A 10,293-nucleotide genomic window follows, 5' to 3' on the forward strand; every position below is an offset into this window, starting at 1 on the left:
CTCCCCATCACTCTCCCTTCATCTCCCCTCCCCATAACTCTCCCTCCATCTCCCCTATCACTCCCCTCATCTCCCCTCCCCATCACTCTCCCACTCTCCTCCTCCATCACCAACTGCTCCTCCCCATCACTCTCTCCCGCCATCTCCCCATCACTCTCCCACCATCTCCCCTCCCCATCCATCACCAGCTGCTCCTCCCCATCACTCTCCCTCCATCCCCGCCCCATCACTCTCCCTCCATCCCCTCCCCATCACTCTCCCTTCTCCTCCTCCTCCTCCTCCATCACCAACTGCTCCTCCCCGATCACTCTCCCTCCATTTCCAATCCCTCCTCCTCCCCACCACTCTCCCCCCATCTCTCTTCCCCATCACTCTCCCACCTCCTCCTCCATCACCAGCTGCTCCTCCCCATCACTCTCCCTCCATCTTCTCCCACCTCCTCCTCCTCCGCCTCCATCACCAGCTGCTCCTTCCCCATCACCCTACCTCCACCCCCCCATCAATCTCCCTCCATCCCCCCATCACTCTCCCTCCATCCCACCCATCACTCTGCCTCCATCCCACCCATCACTCTGCCTCCATCCCCCCATCACTCTCCCTCCATCCCACCCATCACTCTGCCTCCATCCCCCCATCACTCTCCCTCCATCCCACCCATCACTCTGCCTCTATCCCCCCATCACTCTCCCTCCATCCCACCCATCACTCTGCCTCCATCCCCCCATCACTCTCCCTCCATCCCACCCATCACTCTGCCTCCAACCCCCTATACCTCCTCCCTCCATCCCACCCATCACTCTGCCTCCATCCCCCCATCATCTCTCCTCCATCCCACCCATCACTCTGCCTCCATCCCACCCATCACTCTGCCTCCATCCCACCCATCACGCTCTCTCCATCCCACCCATCACTCTGCCTCCATCCCACCCATCACGCTCTCTCCATCCCACATCACTCTACCTCTTCATCTCTCTCGCTCCTCCCTCCTCATCTCTCTCGCTCCTCCCTCCCCCTCACCCTCCCACTATCCCCTCCCCATCACTCTTCCACCTCCTCCTCCTCCATCACCAACTGCTCCTTCCCCATCACTCTCCCTCCCCTAAATCCCCTCCCCATCATTCTCCCTCCATCTCCCCTCACCATCACTCTCCATCCATGTCCCCTCCCCATCACTCTCCCACCTCCTCCTCCATCACCAGCTGCTCCTCCCCATCACTCTCCCTCCATGTCCTCCTCATCACTCTCCCTCCATCTCCCCTCCCCATCACCCTCCCTAAATCCCCTCCCCATCATTCTCCCTCCATCTGCCCTCCCCATCACTCTCCCTCCATCTCCCCTCCCCATCACTCTCCCTCCATCTCCCCTCCCCATCACTCTCCCACCTCCTCCTCCATCACTAGCTGCTCCTCCCCATCACTCTCCCTCCATGCCCTCCCCATCACTCTCCCTCCATCTCCCCATCACTCTCCCTCCATCCATCACCAGCTGCTCCTCCCCATCACTCTCCCTCCATCCCCGCCCCATCACTCTCCCTCCATCCCCTCCCCATCACTCTCCCACCATCCCCCTCCCCATCACTCTCCCACCATCTCCCCTCCCCATCCATCACCAGCTGCTCCTCCCCAACACTCTCCGTCCATCTCCCCATCACTCTCTCTCTCCATCTCCCCTCCCCATCACTCTCCCTCCATCCCCTCCCCATCACTCTCCCTCCATCCCCTCCCCATCACTCTCCCTCCATCCCCTCCCCATCACTCTCCGTCCATCTCCCCATCACTCTCTCTCCATCTCCCCTCCCCATCACTCTCCCTCCATCTCCCCTCCCCATCACTCTCCCTCCATCTCCCCTCCCCATCACTCTCCCTCCATCTCCCCTCCCCATCATTCTTCCTCCATCTCCCCTCCCCATCACTCTCCCCTCCCCATCACTCTCCCCTCCCCATCACTCTCCCCTCCCCATCACTCTCCCTCCCCATCACTCTCCCTCCACCTCCCCTCCCCATCATTCTTCCTCCATCTCCCCTATCACTCTCCCCCCATCTCCCCTCCCCATCACTCTCCCACCTCCTCCTCCATCACCAGCTGCTCCTCCCCATCACTCTCCCCTCCATCTCCCCTCCTGATTACTCTCCCTCCATTTGCAATCCCTCCTCCTCCCCATCATTCTCCCCCCATCTCCCCTCCCCATCACTCTCCCACCTCCTCCTCCATCACCAGCTGCTTCTCCCCATCACTCTCCCTCCATCTCCCCTCCCCATCACTCTCCCTCCATCTTCCCTCCCCATCACTCTCCCTCCCGATCACTCTCCCTCCATCTCCCCTCCCCATCACTCTCCCTCCATCTCCCCTCCCCCATCACTCTCCCACCCGATCACTCTCCCTCCATCTCCCCTCCCCATCATTCTCCCTCCATCTCCCCTCCCCATCACTCTCCCTGCATCTCCCCCTTCCCATCACTCTCCCTCCATCTCCCCTCCCCATCACTCTCCCTGCATCTCCCCTCCCCATCACTCTCCCTCCATCTCCCCTCCCCATCACTCTCCCTGCATCTCACCTCCCCATCACTCTCCCTCCATCTCCCCTCCCCATCACTCTCCCACCTCCTCCTCCATCACCAGCTGCTTCTCCCCATCACTCTCCCTCCCATCTCCCCTCCCCCATCACTCTCCCTCCATCTTCCCTCCCCATCACTCTCCCTCCCGATCACTCTCCCTCCATCTCCCCTCCCCATCACTCTCCCTCCATCTCCCCTCCCCATCACTCTCCCTCCATCTCCCCTTCCCATCACTCTCCCTCTCCCCTCCCCATCACTCTCCCTCCATCTCCCCTCCCCATCACTCTCCCTCTCCCCTCCCCATCACTCTCCCTCCATCTCCCCTCCCCATCACTCTCCCTCTCCCCTCCCCATCACTCTCCCTCCATCTCCCCTCCCCATCCCTCTCGCTCCTCCCTCTCCATCACCAGCTGCTCCCTCCTCCCGGATCAGCCCTCCCTCCTCTCCTCCTCTCCCATCCCTAGCTCAACACCCTCCTCCTCCCCCCGGATCAGCCCTCCTCTCCCTCCCTCCCTCCCCCCGGACGGGTGTGACGTTGCCCGCAGGATCCGCTGTGTGTCCCCGGGCCGCAGATCTCCTGCTCGGTGACCCGCACACCCGCTCTGTACCCGCTGCAACCCCCACCCCCCTCACACACCCGCTCTGTACCCGCTGCCCCCCTCCCCCCCGGGTGAGCCGGCCCGCCGCATGCTGCTCTGAGGGGTCACCTCATCTCACACCCCGGGGACATGACGGGCGGTTCCAGGCGGCGGGTTACCCGGCGGGATCCGGGTCACGGACTGGCCCGGTGCGGTTGCCCGAGGCCCTGATTTTGTTGCCCCCCCCATCCCCCTGCTCACGCCCGCGTTGAGACGAGTGACCCGGTGGCGGCGGGTGAGAAGATGTCGGGTGAGGTCCGCCTGCGGCAGCTGGAGCGCCTGGTACTGGACGGGCCGGGCCCGGGCGGCGGGTGTGTGAGTGTGGAGAGCCTGCTGGACTCCCTCCTGTGCCTGTATGAGGAGTGCTGCGCCTCCCCGCTGCGCACCGACCGGCACCTCCAGCACTACCTCCAGTGGGGTGAGTCACCCGGGGGGGGACACCGGGGGGCAGGGGGGGACGACACCGGGGGGCAGGGGGGGGAGACACCGGGGGGGGGGGGGATACTGCGCCTCCCCGCTGCGCACCGACCGGCACCTCCAGCACTACCTCCAGTGGGGTGAGTCACCCGGGGGGGGGACACCGGGGGGCAGGGGGGGGGGACACCGGGGGGGCAGGGGGGGGGGGCAGGGGGGGAGACACCGGGGGGGGATACTGCGCCTCCCCGCTGCGCACCGACCGGCACCTCCAGCACTACCTCCAGAGTGGTGAGTCACCCGGGGAGGCAAGGGGGGGGGGGGGGAACTCACCGGGGGGCAGGGGGGGGGGGGGAACTCACCGGGGGGCAGGGGTGATACTCATCCTGGGGGACAGTCTCCGCGGGGCAGGGGAGGGGACACATCTTGGGGGCAGGGGGGGACACTCATCCAGGGGGGGCGGGGGGACACACACTCATCCAGGGGGGCAGTGTCCGGGGGGGGGGGGGCAGGGGGGGCAGTCACCAAGGGGGCAGGGGGGACACACTCATCCCTGGGGGCAGTCACCAGGGGGACAGGGGGGGGCACTCATCCCGGGGGGGGGGGCAGTCGGGGATACTCATCCTGGGGGAGGGGGATACTCATTTGGGGGGTGGGGAGGGGGGGGGCAAGTGGTGGACAGGCCCAGTTGGGGGGGGGATACTCATTTGGGGGGGTAGGAGGTGGGGGGCAAGTGGTGGACAGGCGCAGTTGGGGGGGGGGGAATACTCGGGAGGTAGTGGGATAGGGGTGGGGGAGCATACACCCGAGGACAGGGTGACAGAACACACGCAGGGTGATGGGGGACACTCATTCTAAGACAATGGGACAGGGGGGACTTTAAGGAGACATGGGTGGGGGTAGAGAAATGCATCATGGTAGTGTGACCATATGGGGGCACTGACCCAGCGTAGAGGATTCTGTGACATGGGACACTCAGCCTGCATAGTGTGACATCAGAGGACGCTGTGACATGGGACACTCGCCCCACGTATTGTGACAGAGGACGCTGTGGCATGGGACACTCAGCCTGCATAGTGTGACATCAGAGGACGCTGTGACATGGGACACTCACCCAGGGTAGTGTGACATCAGAGGACGCCGTTACACGGGACACTCAGCAAGCATAGTGTGACATCAGAGGACACTGACACATGGGACACTCACCCAGAGACAGTGATGCGGAGCACTGGGACAGGGGAGGACATGTGAGACCTCACTCGGGCAGCAGTGTGATATGGGGGGGGACACGTACATGGGGGCAATGTGTCACTCAATATGGGGCTGTGTGACAGGGAGGGGAACATTCACCAGGGGGCAGTGTGATGTTGGGACACTCACCCACTGATATGGGGGTGGGGTAGGGGGTTGGGTAACCTGCTGTCACTGGGGGAGTGGGTGACTGGGCAACTAGTGTGTCTTGACAAGGACATCGGTTAGCCAGTGAGTGGGGTGGGGGGGACACTAGGCTTTCACTAGTGGGATGAGGGGTGACACTGGAGGAGTCAGTCAGTGACCGAGCAGACGTGACAGAGGGACACTAACACAGTGCCATATTCAGGGGGAGGCAGGATCATTGCCCTGGGGGGGGGGGGGGGGCAGCTCCATGGGACACATTGGGATCAGTGACTGGGCCTTCTGTAAGACTTTCTCCTTTCTACACCGTGCCTGTGGCATAATCCGTGGCACTGCGCGGCTGCAGGTGTGTGGCAGAGGGGAATAATGGAATCTGATGTATTTGCATTAAGGATCCTTGCATGCAAAGGAAGGGCCCTAGCTTGGTTCTGTATTAATGACGGGCACAGACCATTGCCTATGTTCTGCACACATTCAGCAGCTATTACTGTATCCCCCGCATTGTGCTGACAATACATGGTGTGCTTTGTACGCTACAGAATTCGTTGCTGCACCAAAGAGCTAACAGTCCTGGTTGGAGGCATAGATGAATAGAATGACTTTCTCAAGGTCACGGGCATTACTGGGTCAGAATTACTGGCTTTCACACCTTGGAGGTCAGCATCTTGGCTGCTTTGTTCAGAGCTAGAAGAGACTCACATTGCCTATCCTTAAAATCATTTTGCTGCCAGAGTAGCTGTTAATATGATGCAATCTTGAAAGTAGTTGGAAGAACGTCCCCTGTACCTCCGGAGTAGAGGTGGTGGGTACTGCCCACCCGCACCTGAATGTCTGCGCATCTCCTGCGCTGTGTGATACTGTGCCGGTGTGGCGTGCTCATGTAAAGCCAAATGCCTGAGAGGAATATGCTCCTTTATAGGCAGCAGTACACAGAGCAGCTGTCCTCATTACATGCAGTGTCACAGGAGGAGGATACAGCGGAGCAGTAAGCAAGTGCTAAAGGCCCAGTGTTTGCCAGTGCAGAGCTTGAGCTAGTGCCAGGCTTCTGTAAGCTTGAAGATGTCACCCTTTTCCTCCTCTCCTGTGTCATTGCGATGTCCTTGATTATCGTGTTGGAGTGGGCTGAGGGGGGGGGGGTCCGTTCATAGCTAGCTATCCTGGCATTTGTGATGTTCACTCTCTAATATCATTCTGCGAAACCAGTGTAATTGGCATGTCCCCGATCATGTAATGTTTGTGGTTGGAAAAATTATCCTTCTTTTTTTTTTTTTTTACATGCCATTTTTAGCCATTAATTGGTATTTTGTATGGTCTGAGCCTGCCCATCCCCCCAGGTATTACCCACATCTGAGCCCTTTCTGACACTGTGTCAGTGACATGTCTTTAATCACACAATGCTTCAGGTTTTGAGAAGGATGGAATAAAAGGTTCCATATCAAGCATCATGTAATTCAATCTTTATTGGCGGTTTAATGTCCTAGGGGTGTTGCCTGAATTTTGCTAATCCCCCAAACCACCACCACCTTGATGTCTGCTTATACACTTTGTCATTCCGTTTAAGGGTTGAGGGCCTTGTGTGCCTGGTGATGTAACACTGGAGCTATGCAAAGGGGACAATTATTCTCATCGTATTAAGAATCATATAATTCAGCTCATATAAATATTGGTAGACTCTGAGCGATTGTTTCCTGGCCTGTGCTACCTGCCAAACCATTGGGGCTCTAATGTCTACACTCGTCTTAGCTGAAGCGTTTTGAATTGGGTGCAACATTTCTGCCTATTGAATTGTAAATATTGATGGGGTACTTGGAGGCAATCCAAGCGGCACTTAGATTATTATTATTATTATTTATTTTTAGTATATATAGCCCTTGATTACCTTTTTATTGCTCATTATCATTAGCTAAGCTGCCAATCGATTAGATCTCCCGTGATCGATGAGCAAAGATCATGCTTCTCAGGGTTCACTAAATGGCCGCCTTTCAGTTTCAATCAATCCTTCAGTCAATGTAATTCAGCAGCTACAATGTATTCTTGTGTATTACTAACGTATCGTTGCCTATTGTGACAGCTTGCAGCTCAAGCTGCTGGGAATGTTGGCAACAAATGATCACAAACAGGAAAGTGTTGCAAATGTCTTGCACTGCTTATAGAAATCAAAGGATGCTCAGTATATTAAAGCAACAATATTGCATCTCCCCCCCGTTTATTTTTATTTTCTTATTTATATATGTACAGCATGTGACAATGTATAATTCTACATTCTTACCTAAATTGGCAATCATTAGGTGCTCCTGTTTTTAAATCTGTCAAAATCCTGATTGTGTGCCTAACGAAATGGCCGCCTTTCAGTTTCAATCTATCCTTCAGTGAATGTAACTCGGCAGCTGCAATGTAGTCTTATATTACTAAGGTAACATTGCCTATTACAGTTTGCAGCTCAAACTGCTGGGAATATTGGCAACAAATGATCACAAACAGGAAAGTGTTACAAAGATCTCGCACTGCTGGGGAAGTGGGCTAAAACCTGTTACAGAAATCAAAGGGATGCTCAGTGTATTAATACTCATTAAAAAAGGCATTAAGTTGATTTTTTTTTTAAATCACTATTATCTAAAACGACATAACTGATATATTAAAAAAAAACATAACATTTCACACAAACGCATAAAAACTGGCATTAAGAGTTGAATAATAATGTAAAAAAAAAGTTCAAGTAGCTAATACTACAGAACTGATTTTGTTAAAAGCGCACACGCAGGATATTGCCTGGATTGCATCTCTAAAATGTCCAGTTACTGACCGCTGCGGGTGAGTAGATGGCCCCGCTGCGGGTGAGTAGATGGCCCCGCTGCGGGTGAGTAGATGGCCCCGCTGCGGGTGAGTAGATGGCCCCGCTGCGGGTGAGTAGATGGCCCCGCTGTGGGTGAGTAGAGGGCCCCCGCTGCGGGTGAGTAGAGGGCCCCGCTGTGGGTGAGTAGATGGCCCCGCTGTGGGTGAGTAGGTGGCCCCGCTGCGGGTGAGTAGATGGCCCCGCTGCGGGTGAGTAGATGGTCCCGCTGCGGGTGAGTAGAGGGCCCCGCTGTGGGTGAGTAGATGCCCCGCTGCGGGTGAGTAGATGGCCCCGCTGTGGGTGAGTAGATGGCCCCGCTGCGGGTGAGTAGATGGCCCCGCTGCGGGTGAGTAGATGGCCCCGCTGTGGGTGAGTAGATGCCCGCTGCGGGTGAGTAGATGGCCCCGCTGCGGGTGAGTAGATGGCCCCGCTGCGGGTGAGTAGATGGCCCCCGCTGCGGGTGAGTAGATGGCCCCGCTGCGGGTGAGTAGATGGCCCGCTGCGGGTGAGTAGATGGCCCGCTGCGGGTGAGTAGATGGCCCCGCTGCGGGTGAGTAGGTGGCCCCGCTGCGGGTGAGTAGGTGGCCCCGCTGTGGGTGAGTAGGTGGCCCCGCTGCGGGTGAGTAGGTGGCCCCGCTGCGGGTGAATAGGTGGCCCCGCTGCGGGTGAGTAGGTGGCCCCGCTGCGGGTGAGTAGGTGGCCCCGCTGCGGGTGAGTAGGTGGCCCCCGCTGCGGGTGAGTAGATGGCCCCGCTGCGGGTGAGTAGATGGCCCCGCTGCGGGTGAGTAGGTGGCCCCGCTGCGGGTGAGTAGGTGGCCCCGCTGCGGGTGAGTAGGTGGCCCCCGCTGCGGGTGAGTAGATGGCCCCGCTGCGGGTGAGTAGGTGGCCCGCTGCGGGTGAGTAGGTGGCCCCGCTGCGGGTGAGTAGGTGGCCCCGCTGCGGGTGAGTAGATGGCCCCGCTGCGGGTGAGTAGGTGGCCCCGCTGCGGGTGAGTAGATGGCCCCGCTGCGGGTGAGTAGATGGCCCCGCTGCGGGTGAGTAGATGGCCCCGCTGCGGGTGAGTAGGTGGCCCCGCTGCGGGTGAGTAGGTGGCCCCGCTGCGGGTGAGTAGGTGGCCCCGCTGCGGGTGAGAAGGTGGCCCCCGCTGCGGGTGAGTAGATGGCCCCGCTGCGGGTGAGTAGATGGCCCCGCTGCGGGTGAGTAGGTGGCCCCGCTGCGGGTGAGTAGATGGCCCCGCTGCGGGTGAGTAGGTGGCCCCGCTGCGGGTGAGTAGATGGCCCCGCTGCGGGTGAGTAGGTGGCCCCGCTGCGGGTGAGTAGGTGGCCCCCGCTGCGGGTGAGTAGATGGCCCCGCTGCGGGTGAGTAGATGGCCCCGCTGCGGGTGAGTAGGTGGCCCCGCTGCGGGTGAGTAGGTGGCCCCGCTGCGGGTGAGTAGGTGGCCCCGCTGGCGGGTGAGACGGTGGCCCCGCTGCGGGTGAGACGATGGCCCCGCTGCGGGTGAGTAGGTGGCCCCGCTGCGGGTGAGTAGGTGGCCCCGCTGCGGGTGAGTAGGTGGCCCCGCTGCGGGTGAGTAGGTGGCCCCGCTGCGGGGGTGGCTGGGAGGAATCTAGGAAATACTGTACATTTTGTAACTGTGTGGTGAATAATTTTGTGTTCGGTTTTTGTGTGCTACCATCCGACATTGTGCAACACGCTTTATAGTGTGTATAATCAACATTAACACAGCAAATCATCATTTGTATCCAGCGCTAAGCAACCCTAGTTATTAAAGCCAGGAGGTGATTATTTATTTATTAAAATGTTTTACCAGGGAGTCATACATTGAGAGCTACCTCTCGTTTTCAAGCATGTCCTGGGTGATCTCTGTGCGTATGAGCTTGCAATCTACGGAGTGACACAACCTTCTACATCAAACAATATCTGAAAGGTTAGTGGGCTGTGGAGCAAAATCAATGAGGCTATTGAGCTTTCCAGGGGAGTGGGGGTGGGGTAAGCAAGGGGGGGATGGTGCTGGAAACCATTGGGGAGCGGGTTTCATTGTGTGATGACCATGGCTAGAATGGGTGATGCTGGCTCTATATGAGGGGGTACCTGACGGGACAGGCTCCAGTATTATACTTCAGAGGTTTGGTGGTGGGTTAGGCCAGAGGCGCTCAATTCCAGTCCTCAAGACCCCGCCCCCCCCCCCCAAACAGGTCAGGTTTAAGGATGTCCCAGCTTGAGCAGAGGTGGCATAATCAGTCTTCGAGGGGGTCTTGAGGACTGGAGATGAGCACCCTTGGTTTAGACCAGTGGTGCGCAATCTGGGGGGCGCACCCCCCTCTGAGAGTCTGCGGGGCGCGCAGGGTTTGCAGAGGCCCTTCGCGGTTCACGATGGCACTTCATTTAAGTGCCGGGGGAAGCGGCGAAGGCCTCTGTAAACTGCACTTACCTTGGCTCAGGGCGGCTTCTGGAGGCCG

At 58.6% G+C, this 10,293-nt stretch overlaps 1 protein-coding gene across 6 annotated transcripts in view; it reads left to right on the plus strand.

The window, feature by feature from the left end:
• Nucleotides 1-3,048: 3,048 nt before the first annotated feature.
• The window catches only part of CDC42BPA (CDC42 binding protein kinase alpha), a 324,002-nt gene continuing 316,757 nt past the window's right edge, over nt 3,049-10,293 (plus strand). For 4 of the 6 annotated variants that reach the window (XM_075595478.1, XM_075595477.1, XM_075595476.1 and 1 more), the window contains exon 1: nt 3,050-3,610. In XM_075595478.1, coding sequence (XP_075451593.1) covers nt 3,436-3,610 — 175 coding nt within the window. In that variant the 5' untranslated portion in view covers nt 3,050-3,435. Of the gene's footprint in view, nt 3,611-10,293 lie in introns of all 6 variants that reach the window. The other 2 variants (XM_075595475.1, XM_075595480.1) reach the window with 1 other exon arrangement.

Source organism: Ascaphus truei, chromosome 4 (genome assembly GCF_040206685.1).
Source record: "Ascaphus truei isolate aAscTru1 chromosome 4, aAscTru1.hap1, whole genome shotgun sequence".
In the NCBI taxonomy this organism is placed as follows: Eukaryota; Metazoa; Chordata; class Amphibia; order Anura; family Ascaphidae; genus Ascaphus; species Ascaphus truei.